The sequence below is a fragment of the Urocitellus parryii genome, chromosome 11 (genome assembly GCF_045843805.1).
Source record: "Urocitellus parryii isolate mUroPar1 chromosome 11, mUroPar1.hap1, whole genome shotgun sequence".
Taxonomy (NCBI): Eukaryota; Metazoa; Chordata; class Mammalia; order Rodentia; family Sciuridae; genus Urocitellus; species Urocitellus parryii.
The window spans coordinates 27,338,670-27,352,101 of NC_135541.1; the positions used below are offsets into that span (position 1 = coordinate 27,338,670).

Genomic DNA, 13,432 nt, shown 5'->3' on the forward strand with positions numbered 1-13,432 from the left:
GACTGAGGGGAGGGGGAAAGGAAAGTTATTGATCAATGGATAGAGTTTGTTTTGCAAGATGAAAAGCTTCTGGAGATGCATTGCACAAATGTTAGTACTATTGTACTGTATACTAAAAATGGGTAAAATGGTAATTATCTTATACTTCAATTAAAAAAAATGAGTACAACCTTTGACTAAGCAATTTTACTTCTAAGAAGTTAACCTAAGTAAACAATCAGACACTTCTAAGAGGGAAAAAAACTGGAAAGAACCTACATCTTTATACTAGGGGTTGATAACATGAATTCTATGCAGTCATTAAAATGACATAAAAAGTTATTGTCATGAGATGTTTTTAGTGTATTAAATAAAAAAGCTACAAAGAAGCATATACTGTCTAATTGTACTATTTGTTTACAGTCTAAAAAAATTATACACACATGGAGCTGGGCATGATGGTGCAGGCCTGTAATTCCAGCAACTCAGGAAGCTGAGGTAGGAGGATGGCAAGTTCCAGGCCAGCCTCAGCAACTTAGCAAGATCCTGTCTCAAAATTTAAAAAAACAAATAGGACTAGGAATGTAGCTTAGTGGTAAAGTACCCTTGGGTTCAATCCCCAGTACAAAAAACCCACAAAAAACAAACAAACAAAAAAGACACATACAAAAGAGAATAGGTGAAAATACATCAAAATTGCTAATCCAGTTTCCATTAAAGAGTAGAGGTTATTTTTGGCTACAATCTATATTAAATGTATTTCACAACTTAATTAAAAAAAAGAGTAGGGTTATTTTGATCTTCTTTATGCTTTCTGTATTTTCCAAAATTTCTTCAGAGAACATTTATACTTTAGCAATCAGAAGACAGTACCATAAATATTATTTTAAAAATTCTATACAAGTATGAATTGTAATGTTATTAATAAAAGTAACCAAGCCAGAGTCAATTTCAGAAATCTTGACATAATATTGGTAGTTAACATTTGTGTTACATTGTACAGTTGATAAAGTTCATATAAGCTCTGGTCTAGATCATAACTAGTTAAAGGGCAGGGCCTTTGGAAGGCTTAGAAAGCCAGCTAAAACAGATACAGGGAAGAAAGGAGAGGAAATGCTAAGTTGGAAGACTGGAAAAAGTGGTGTAGATAAAAGTGGAGATAGCATGATAAGATGGCTTGGGAAAGGGTGAAGAAGAGGATAAACTGGGGGTGAGGGGGTGGAGAATGGGAAGGAGATTATACTTTTGAGTGGCAATAGGCAAAAAAGAATTTTCCAGGACGCAATTATCAGATTCCAGAGAGGCACAGGACTGGAGATCCTGGTTTAGAATTCTTCATCTACAAGTTGAAGGTTGGTGCTGGGAGTGAGTACTTGCTGAGGCTGAGTACCACCTATCCAGGTTCCTTCTGGATTCTCTCATTCTCTCTCCCACCACCTTCAGTGCACTCTTGTCCAGGCTCCAGAATTCCCTGGTTGGTGGAATTACTGGTCAGAATTTATATTAATATAACTGTGAAATATGTTTGCAGTTGAGGTTATACTATATCAGATTATATTCACTTTATTGACTACCTTTTCCCCCCTGGAGTAAAAAATTGCCTATCTTTTATTTGCTTCATTACTTATGCCTCCAGCTAATTCTTCTGCAAACTCTCCATCTAGTCATAGGAACCAGGCAATCTACCAGTGTCTTTTTCTTTTTCCTGGTGATGCTCCTTCTTAGACCCTCCTCCTCTGGCTCCAAATTGTCTTCTTGGCCTTTCCACACAGCTTTTATCCTAGGATTTCCCCTAACCACATCCTGGGGATTTCTCTTCTCATCTCTCCTGGGCCAAATCCTCTGCTCCTGGATTTTATATGTTTCCATTCTCCGTTTATGATGTCTTTTTGGAGGAGTATGTTCTCCAGTAATTCCCCAGAAGGGTTTCATGGGAAGTCCTTTTGAATCCTTACTTGTAAAAAAAAGAAAAAAAAAAAAGAAAAAGAATGTTAAAGGCATCATCTAGCTTCTCATAGGCTGGACTCTTGCAGAATCTGATTGATTCTGACTTCTGTTACTTCCTGCGTAAACGTTGTTTGTTGTTTTCTGGAGCATTTGGGATTCTCTTTTCCTCTTTATCCTTGTGTTCTGAACTTTTGCAATAATGTGTACTGTAAATCTGTTTTGTTCATTGTGCTGGGCACTTGGTGGCCTTTTTTAGTCAGGAAAAAATAGTCTTCAATTCTGAGAAACATTCTCTGTGATCAGTTCCCTGATTTTTAAAATCTTTACTCTCTTGTGTTCTAATTCTTGCTTTTGTTTATTCTACTTTATAAGAAATTTTCTTGAATTGTATCCTCCAACTCTTCTATTGAATTTTTTCATTTCTGCATACATTTTTTTTCCCCATGTAGGGGATCCAGCCCAGGGTCTCACATATGCCAGGCAAGTGTTCTACCACTGACCTATACCATCAGCCCCTCTAGTACAAAAACCTTAATTTCCAATAGTTTTTCCTCGTTTCCTATTTTTTTTTTGTGACCTCTTGCTTTTGCATTATGGATTCAGGATATTCTCTTATTTCATGTTTATGTAGATACTAATTGTAATTTTTCTGGACCTTCCTTCCTTCCTTCTTTCCTTGTCTTGCTATTTTCCAGGCTGGCCTTGAACTTGTAATTCTCTGCTTCATTCCCCAGAGTTGCTGGGATTACGCTGTGTGCAACTGTGCCTAGTTTCTGGTGTTTTCTGCTTCCTAGATTAGTGTCTCTTGTTTATTTTCATCTCTAGCTTTCAAGTTGGAGTCTTTCCTCAGGTAATAATAGTGTTTATCATTTAGTATTTGACCTACATGCTTCAACAAATTTAATCTTTACCGCAACCCAATGAGATGGAGCCATGCCCTGGGCCCACCCATCCTAAGACTGAAAGCTTCTCATTTGAGAATTAGCTTTCTTCTTAGTGGTATCCCAACCCGATAGGCACCTAGATTAGATTTCTGTTTTTACTAGATCCGTTACTAGTCATCCATCTCCTCCCCTCGATTCAAAGTGAATTGACATCTTTGTTTCACAGTTATTTCTTCTCCCATCTCTTTGTCTTTGTAAGCATTTCCTTTTTTATTTCAAGATTGTCATTTTGAGCTAGGTATGGTGGTACACGTCTGTAATCCCAGCAGCTCGGGAGGCTGAGACAGGAGGATAGCAAGTTCAAAGTTAGCCTCAGTAAATAAGAGAAGGCCTGGGTAATTTAGTTTGGCCTTGTCTCAAAATAAAAAATAAAAAAGACTAGACAATCCTGGTATCAAAAAAAAAAAAAAAAAGATTGTCATTTTGGTGGGATTTCAGGAGAGAGAAATATGCATTGGTCTTCAGTAAACCATGTTTATATAGCCAGAAGTCCAGAGGAGCATCTTTTTCTTTAAAGCAGAGTGTGACTGAATATTTAGATTTTGACCTCTGAGTTGTTCAAGTTTTCCTGAAAAATAAATTTAAAAAAATAGGGACAAAATCAAGAAATAATTGAGATTAAAACTATTATAAGTACACCTAAGTAAAAATAGAGTTTATTCATTATTATGTATATTGTAGCCTCGTTTTGGAGGGGAAAAGGTGTGTAAGCGTACAGCCCAAAAATATCATAGAGGTTGTCACTAGATTTGGGGGAATACAATGAGTGATATCTATATCTATTTTATCTATTTTTATCCCAAGGTTATAAACCCAAAAAGAAAATTTCAGAGAAGAAATTCATTTTAAATGTGATTTAGATTATTTGATAAAATTAACGCATTCCTTGAGGAAGTAGTAAAAATACTAATTATGAAAATTAAATTAGGAGCTGGGGTTGTGGCTCAGCAGTAGAATGCTCGCATCGCACATGCAAAGCCCTGGGTTCAATCCTCAGCACCACATAAAAATAAATAAATAAAATAAAGATACAAATAAATAAAATAAAGGTATTGTGTTCAACTAAAAAATAAATATATAAAAAAGAAAGTTAAATTATAAGCTGGTACAATCACTTTGGAATGCAATTGAATATCAGCTACACGCTCACAATACCACTTCCAGATACATATTCTCAGGAAAACTTTACACTCTTAAAATTATTGAGGATCTCAAAGAGCTTCAATTATTTGAGTTATGCTTTTCAAAATTTGCCAGATTAGAAATTAAAACTTGGGGTGATGGAAATGAGAAAAGTTTATGATGGGTACCAAAAAACAGAAGGAATAAGTTCTAGTGTCTTATGGTAACAGTAGGGTGAATATAGTTTACAACAATTTATTATATGTTTCAAAATAACTAGAAGAGAGGAGTTTGAAGTTTCCCAACTTTTGTTTTCAAACACAAATGAATGTTAAATGTATGAAGAGATGAAAATGCTAATTACCCTGACTTGATCACTGTGCATTTTGTACATGTATCAAATTATCACACTATACCCCATACATGGGTGCAATGATGTGTTGGTTAAAAGAAGTTAAAACTGATAAATAGTAAATATAACTATCACTTCACTTAAAATAAACATAATATGCATATTACATGTTAACATAAATAACATGTTTTCGTAAAAAAAAATTTCAGGAGAGTGGTACTGTTTTATATTTCTGGAAATTTTAAGTGGCTAGACAGTCACTTAAGGAGACAGCTGTATTCTCATATCAGCTGTTTCTTCCAATCTGCAGCAGCATGTTGTGTGATTGAAGTGTATATAATTGGAAAAGGAGCATTTTGACAGCCTTTTTAGATAATCTTGAATACTCTTCTTTGACACCATGCCAAAACTCAGCAACACATGGACTCTGAAACCGTAGCAATGAGCTTCTTGTACTCCATTATAGTAAGACCCACTAGTTGATCTTGCATTTTGAATGGATCTTTTCCTGTGCATGATTTTGCAAGATGTGCATTGGTCACCTGGAAATTATTGGTATGCTGACATATGCGGATCTTCCAAAGGTTGACACATTTCATTATACAATATTAAGAAATCCCACTCAGCCATACCATTGCCAATCTTATCAGAAAGGTCTTTCATTATTGGGAAGTTATTAGGCTCATGGTAACAGATAAGAGTTTTTTCAGAATTCTAATTTTCACTCAAAAGACTGTATTTTCTCCTTGGCAATCAACACTGCCAGTTGTTCTTCTTGAAATAACAGGTATGCCTCTTTCCTTTGGGAGAAAATGTCCGACAAGTCCAAAGTCTGAGTGACCATAGTTTGTGAGTTGTCCTCCCAGGTAAGAGTGATACTCCGTGAGTTGAGTGACTTCTTCAGCCCACAGGTCAACCACCACTATGTGTGTCTTTGAGAAAGTTGTAAGACTGAGAAGCAGCAGAACTGTTTCCTTCCCCTTTGATTTCACAGAATATTAAAAAAGTATGTCTCCAAATGTTGAGATGTAATAAAATTAGTAGCTTTCACTGCAGTTTGGTGTCACTCATTGATGTGCATTAAGGTGCCAGCAGTTTTGTCCATCATTGCTTTTGTGGTGTCCCTGAAATGTCAACACAGTGAAAAAGGCAAATAGCACCATTGTGTTAATATGAACATCATTTTGACCTGCCTTGTGGACCTCCTGAAAGGGTCTCAGGGATTTTCAGGGCTCTTGGATCACACCACACACACCGAGAACTGCTGTCCTGAAGGAGTTTGTACTTAGAAACTGGGAAATGGTTCTATCATGAATTTCAGGTCCGGGGTTGTGGCTTAGTGGTAGAGTGCTTGCCTAGCATGTGTAAAGCCATGGACTCAATCCCCAGTAACAGAAGAAAAAGGAAGGAAGGAAGGAAGGAAGGAAGGAAGGAGGAAGAATTTCAGAGCATCACTGTTTGTAAAAGAAAAAGAAATAACCCACATTTCTTTAAACGAGGGACCAGACAAACTTGATATATTTGCTACTATACAGCAGTGAATGAATGTTCTTGAACTCTGTGAAGCAATCTGGGTGAGTTTCCTTTTATTTTCTTTCCTTTGGAGATGCTGGAGATTGGTGCTGGGCCTTGTATTTTGAGTGAATTCCAGTGTCTTAATTTGGACTCGCCCAAAAGCAGAGTGTGAAGCAAACCCTTCAGTGCAAGTTTATTTAGAAATGGGAGTGAGAAAAAAGGAAGAAAAGCTGAGATAATGGACAGTATTGAGAGCTACTTATAACTATAGGCTGCCCTGCTCAGTCCCATTGGGAACTCTCCAAGGAATCAACTAGAATATGGCTCAGAAGTGTCCCTCTGAAGGTGTGAGGTTGGGGCATTTCCCACTGACTCCCATCACTACTGGCTGATGCCCCTGAGGCATTAACTTGGGTGAACTTTTTGGGTTGCCCACAGGCTGAAAAGCCTACAGAAACTTTCTGTAAAACTTTTGTAGAAAGTTTTACAGAAACCTGACACAGGTAAGCAAAGAAGTGCTGTGCCTGTGAGGTGGCACACTGGCAGCTTGCCTTCAGGTCTCAATTACTCTGAAACTGGATGAATTGAGGGGCCATAGTATGGGCCACAAGAACCTGCTAGATTTAGAAAATAATATTGAGTGAAAAAAGGAAATCATTGTACTCCTTGTGTAATGAGTGCATCTTTATAAAATTCAAAGTACTACAAGTATACAATACATTATTAAGAATAAATTATGGATATATGGGTATAAGATTATGGATTAAGACAGGCGGGAAAGAGTTTATCACATGTTGAAGGACAGTAAGCAGGTTTGCTTATTGGAAAACACACATCAAGGTGTGGTTGGAGATAAAGGTAGTGAATTAAAGAACGTGGCTAATTCGTGGGTGTCTCTGAAACCAATCTTCTAATTTACCCTGTTTTGAAAGGTGAAGGGGGGCAACCTTTTCAAAAAGGGTGTGATAGGATCAAATTGTAGCAGAGGGAATCATTATTGGCTGTGAGCAGTGGAGGAAAAGGGAGTCAGGATAAAGGTCCCTTAGGCCCAGTGGTCCTCAGTGGTTCCCTCGCTTTTAGGGAGTCTCCTCTTTGCTCTGCTCCTTTATCAGAAACAGACAGGCAGGCAGGGCGTTGCTTGTTTGTTTATAGGGACAGCAAGAAGGGAGTCAGTGGGGCAGAGGGTGCCCCTGGCTTGGGGCTTTGGTCTTTAGAATAAAATATGAACTCTCCCCAGGCTCTCCTCCTGGGACTCTTCCTGATGCTCTGGCCTGGTGCCTGACCTCCCTACATGGGGCAAGGAGAGTTCCCAGCTTGGAAACTCCAGCTCTGTTGCTGAGGGACAAGAGACCCTGTTCCCAGAAGTGGTGAGTTCTCTTTCCTCTTTTCATTCTTTTTAATCCTTTAGATTTCTTGGGATTCTAAGGTTCAGTGGAGAAATAATCCCTTTTCTTCTTATTCAAGAATGTCTTAAAGGATGAAATTGGACAGCGGTTAACTGTCATTTAAAGAACATAAAAGGGGACGAGGACAGACAGACTTATCTAAAGACTCTAGCTATTACTGTCATCATTGTTAATTTTATAACTAATAAGTATTTAGACTGTACTATCTTCTGGGTCCCGTGCTATGCGATTTCAGACTGATCATTTGTAGACTGGCAGGGTTTTCTTAAACTGCTTGGGATTGGCAAGGGACTGTCTGTTGTAATCTTTTTTTTTTTTTTCCTGATTTATGTTTTTAAAATTCAACAGTTTCAAATTTAAAATGTAAATGACTGCCTGGGGAAAAATATTTCCAACATGTGTAGTGGAAAAATATTGCTTACTTATATGAATCATTTTGGAAACTATTAAGAAACAAACCCTCCAACCAAAAATGAACAAAATACATAGGCAGATCATTGACAAAACCCAAATAATAAATGAGTTATCAAAGAAATTCAAGTGAAAATGAAAGACCATTACATTTTTAGAAAAGAGATGCCATTTTGTTACTCACCAAAGCAACAACAATTGATAATATCTACTGAGGGCAAGGTTGTGGGGGGAAATAAGTAATTTATCATACTTTGAAAACTGATATGAGCTTTCTGACGGGCAGTTTGGTAATGCAAATTAAAAATCCTATTTTGAAGATGAGAAACTCAAGGCCTAAGAGTTTAAGTGACTTGCTTAACTGTGTAAAGTCATACAGGTAGTTAGGGGCCACTCCACCATTAGGACTCAGCCTCCTGATTCCAGCCCATTAATCAGATGAACATCGATTGTAGCAATGTTCAGAACAGCAATGCATTAGAAAACAATGGAGATATCCTACAATCGAAATTATTTTAAAAATTCTCAATGTTTGTGATGGAATACTGGAGCCATTAAAAATATTTAGTGGTATTGGAAAATGTGTATCCTGCAGTGCTTGGTGAAAATATCAGATATCAAGATGATACAGCATACCCTATTTTTTTAAAAGGTTATATACATGCATGGAAAAAAGATTTGAATAATTGAGCTGGGGTTATAGCTCAGTGGTAAAGTGCTTGCCTAGCATGTATGAGGCACTGGGTTCAATTCTCAGCACCGCATAAACAGTAAGTAAGTAAATAAATAAATAAATAAACAAAGGTATTGTGCCCATCTGCAACTAAAAATTAAAAAAGAAAGATTTGAAGAATATTATAAATGATTCAAAATTGGGAAGGGGATTTCTAGACTTTCTTACAATAAGTAGGAGAGAAAAAGCCCCAAATCGTGGCATGTCTGTTAAACTTTAGGAAGTGAAATCATGTTTTATATTTATTAGGGGAAATATCTTCATAAAGGAATTCCATGATAATTATTCTGTAAAGTGAGGAATCATTTGCTCATTTTGTAACTCATGACACAGAGCTATGCATGCAAACATTCATTCATGCATGCATCTATTTACCCATGTTTTGCATTCTGCTTCCAGAAAGGTTCTGGCAATTTCACTTGCATAGTACCTTAACGTGTGCATAACTGCCTTGCTTGTTCTAATTGTAAAAAGTCAACAATATCTTCTTTCAGGGTTGTTGTCAGTACTAAAGACAGTATTCTTAGAGTATCTAAGATGCAATAAATGGGAGCTATTGTTAATATAGAACCATATTGCAATTAAAAATATATTTGATGCCTGTAATCCCAGCAGCTTGAGAGGCTGAGACAGGAGAATCAGGAGTTCAAAGCCAGCCTCAGCAATGGCGAAGCACTAAACAACTCAGTGAGACCCTGTCTGTAAATAAAATATAAAATAGGGCTGGAGATGTGGCTCAGTGGTCGAGTACCCTTAAGTTCAATCCCTGATATATATATTTGAGTTCATGTTAATTCAGTCATACACTAATATAATAGTGAGTACTGTAATGTTCATACATGTTACATGAGAACATGATGGGGGAAGGGCCATTCTGGCCAATCAGATCAGAAGAATCAATCCTAGAAATCCATGTGGTGACAAATGGTTCTTACATCCATTAAAAAATACCCAACTGGCAGTGCTTCTTAATCTTACCCTCTACACTGTGGGCTAGAGGTCCCCACTGAGCCACTGTAGCTACCTATAGCATCTGTATACTCAACCCCATGGGGACCTCCAGCTCTGCTTCTGTTCTTTCTCCTTCCCTTCTTTTTTCTTTCTTTCTTTCTTTCTTTCTTTCTTTCTTTCTTTCTTTCTTTCTTTCTTTCTTTCTTTCTTTCTTTCTTTCTTTCTTTCTTTTTAAATACACGACAGCAGTGGAAAGCATTACAATTCTTATTACACATATAGGGCACAATGTTTCATATCTCTGTATATAAAGTATGTTCACACCAATTCATGTCTTTATACATGTACTTTGTTGTTTTTTTGCATTACAATTCTTAATACACATATATACCACAATTTTTGTATCTCTGTTTGTATATAAAGTATGTTGACACCCAATTCAAGTCTTCATACATGTACTTTGTATAATGATGTCCATCACATTCCACCATCCTTCTCCTTCCCTTCTTGATCAAGCATCTCCTCCTCCTCTTAATAACTTTGTTTTCTGACAATAAAAATAATATATCTTTGAGGCAGAAAATTTGGAAAATATAAAGGAAAATACAAACAAAAACCATAGGATGACCTTAATCCTCTCCCTACACCCAGGAATAGCCACTGTTTAATATCTACATTCTTGCCTATTTTCTTCCAAATCATCATACTATATATAGTTTTTAAAAACTTATTGTAGTGACAATTCCTCAGGGCTATTAAAGATTGTTCTCCAATGTGATTATGAAATGCTTTGTAGTATTCCATTGTAAGAATGTACCATAAATAGTTAACTGTTCCCATTTTAGTAGGTTGTTTTTAGTTTTTTCCTTTTATGAATAACTGTGTGATGCTCATCCTCACCATTAAACCGCTATGCAAATCCTTATTTATTTCTTTGGGATCATTTTCTGGAAGTGAAATTTATGAATTAAAACTTTGCATATTCTTGAATCATTTGATAATTATTGCTAAATTGTCCTTGTGAAAGAGAGTCAGTTTGCCCATGTGTGTGACAACTCTGGGTATTATTGCTGTTTATAATATTTGAGTGTTCAAAGGAAGACGAGTGATGCTTAATCATGGTTTTCACTTGCTTTGCACTTGTGACTGGAGAGTGAGTACTCTACTTCTGACGTCATTCTTTCTTAGGTTAGTCTGTTCACAGGGCTGCTTTCCATTCATTGGCAGCTTGGTGATGTGCTTCAGGGAGACTCCTCTCCTGAAGTCACCTCAATTGCCTTTTTACACAGAGCAACACCTGATAGAACCTCACTTGCTTTTTAAATTTCCAGTGTCCAGTGCAAATCACTTCACATGTATTTCTTTGATCCTCACTATATATATATATATATATATATATATATATATATATATATATACACATACACATACAAGGTAGGTACAATTATTAACTTCATTTTCTGTGGGGGTGTGGCTCAGTGGTCGAGTACTCTGAGTTCAATCCCTGAAGTTTGAGAGGAAGTTTGAAGACGAAAATTAAGCTGTCTAAGGCCACCAGCTAGGAAATGGCAAAGCCAGGACTAGAACCTCTTAAGCACTTCATTAATTGTCTGCACCTAGGAATACAGGCAGCCCCTGTTTAGCTGGGAGTTCTGGGTCACACACTGGGTATGTCTACTAGGGTGTGTTTTAAAATCACTAAGAAGTTGAGGGTTTTTGAGAATTGTGGGGATTTCTTGATGAATTAAACTTTTTCATATTCACAAATCATTTGATAATTATTGTTAAATTGTGGGGATCCTGGACCCTACTTACTTTCAACGTCAATCATAATTAGGTAGAGAGTTTTTCTCATGTACTTAATTTCTTTTGTTCAGTTTCTGAGTAACTGAACAAAAACTTGTAGGTAAGTAGGTGAGATGGGGTAGGTTGGGGAGGGAGGAAAGGAGGGAGAGGGAGAGAGAGAGAGATAGAGAGAGAGGGAGAATATGAATGAATATGAATTATTGTAATATTAACATCACTTTTGCCTCCTGTTATGTGGGATTACAGGGTATGTTGTATGCATCACGATTAAAAAACAAAACCAACTCTAAACCGGTGTGTTTTTTGCCATGAGAAAAACAGAATTGGATGTTTGAAGCAATAATGTGTTCAGAGCTTAAAGTTCACCTTTGGCTTCTCCCTTTGATACCCGCTCCAAGTCTCATTTGTGCCCAATCTGTGACCTTTTGGGAACAGGCTTGCTGACCTCTACAAAAACCTCCTCTTTGGAAAGGATCTGAAACGGTGATAATTTGAGAGTTCTGTCTTCCATGAGTGTCGATAAACTTTATCCTCACTGTAGCATGAGAAATTCTGTTTCCTGTTGAAGGAGTCTCAGACAGTAGCAAGTAGGTGGGGGCAGAGTTTCACAGCAGGAACACTGTGGGGTGTCCCTTGGGCAGTGCACACGGTGATCTCTACCTTCCAGGGATAGTTCAGTAATAATAACATCTCCATATTGTCCTGTGTGCAGTTGTGGTCTGTGCTTTGCGCTTTCCTGCCTTTGAATCCTCTCACTCTCCTGTGAAGGCCTCCTCTTATAGGTTAGGAACCTGAAAGATGCAGATGTTTACAACTTTCCTGGGGTTAGTAAATGGGTAGAGTTAAGACTTTAACCCAAGTCTTTTCAACTCCAGACCCTGAGTTTGTAGGATTAGTACCTTTATGATGAATGGGAAAGAGCTTGAATATTAGTTTGTTGCATGTCAACTTGAAAGACTGTTAGGGAGGAGCTCCAAGCTATATGGTGGGTGAAGATTAGTGTGAAACAGGCATTTCTCAAGCCTGGCCTGGAAACTAAATGCAAGAGGCCAGTAGTCTGACCAGTTCTTACTTTCTTAGTTCTGGGTATACGTTCTCATTCTCCCAGACTCTTCCTTTTGCCTTCTAAATCATACTCAGTGTTCACTAGTCTCATCCCAATCATTATCCTCATTCACAGTTTTTATAGATTTAAGGCTCCCAGAGTACTTAGCTCCTTCTACCCTCACAATAATGCTGCAAGAAGGCATGGTTATTATACCCATTATAAAGATGAAGAAACAGCATTTCGAAGAAGTTCAGTCACCCTGTTACAAGGGAGTAAGTAGTGGAGCTGGACTTAGAAGCAGGTCTGTATCGTTCTTGAACGCAGGCCATGGGGTCTGGGTCTCAGCCTTACCTCCTAGGTGATACGGTACCCCCTGTCAAGCTCACCAGAGTTCTTCTCTTTGTCTGTCTTAGTTCGGAAGGAGATGGCAAGTTCCCCTGGCTCCTGGTTCTCCAGCTGCCTCATTACTCTGGTCATCCTGCAGATGCCTGCGCACCTGTCAGGTAGGAGTTTCGGAATTTCTTTCCCTGCCAGGGACAAGACGTCTGACCTTGGAGTCTCCAGAATGAGGAGGCGTGGCTTGAGATCTTATTTCTTTGGGGGTTCCCTTTTTCTCCCAATCCTTCCCAGTGCTTTTCGTAGGCTATATCCTTCCCCCAGTATATCCCCGTCCTTATCCCTTCCCAAGTTCTTTCTGCCACATTTCTTTCCATCCCTTCCCAAGTCGTTCCTCCTGCATCCTCCCCTCCCAGATCCCTATTATCTTTTTTTTTTCCCTCTCCCCCGCACCTCCCAGGAGATGTCAGCAAGTTCCACCTCGCCCCGCTAGGGGGCACAGCCGAGCTGCTCTGCCCTCTGTCTCTCTGGCCGGTGTCGGTGCCCGTGCAGATAAGGTGGCTGCGGCCCTCCGGATCGCAACGCTCCCAGGCTGTTCACGTGTTCCGGGATGGAAAGGACAGGGATGAAGATCTGATTCCGGAATATAAGGGCAGGACGACGCTGGTGAGAGACATCCAAGAGGGAAGTGTCACTCTGCAGATCCGCAATGTGACCCTTGAGGATCGAGGTCCATACCAATGTCAAATCCAGGTCGGAAACCTGAGTCGAGAGAGCACCGTGACTCTTCAGGTTGCAGGTTAGGATGGGGTTGAGGTGCCTGGGGTCATTTGTGGCAGTTAGATAGGCTTTGTCAATACCTGCTTTGTCCCTCATCTAGAA

The 13,432-nt window shown here is 38.5% G+C and overlaps 1 protein-coding gene across 1 annotated transcript in view; it reads left to right on the plus strand.

Annotated features, from left to right (window-relative positions):
- Ermap (erythroblast membrane associated protein (Scianna blood group)) overlaps positions 1-13,432 on the plus strand; it is a 28,121-nt gene that overhangs the window by 1,725 nt on the left and 12,964 nt on the right. The window contains exons 2-3 of the mRNA XM_077791541.1: positions 12,628-12,717; positions 13,011-13,349. Of these exons, the coding sequence (XP_077647667.1) occupies positions 12,628-12,717; positions 13,011-13,349 (429 nt within the window). The remainder of the gene's footprint in view (positions 1-12,627; positions 12,718-13,010; positions 13,350-13,432) is intronic.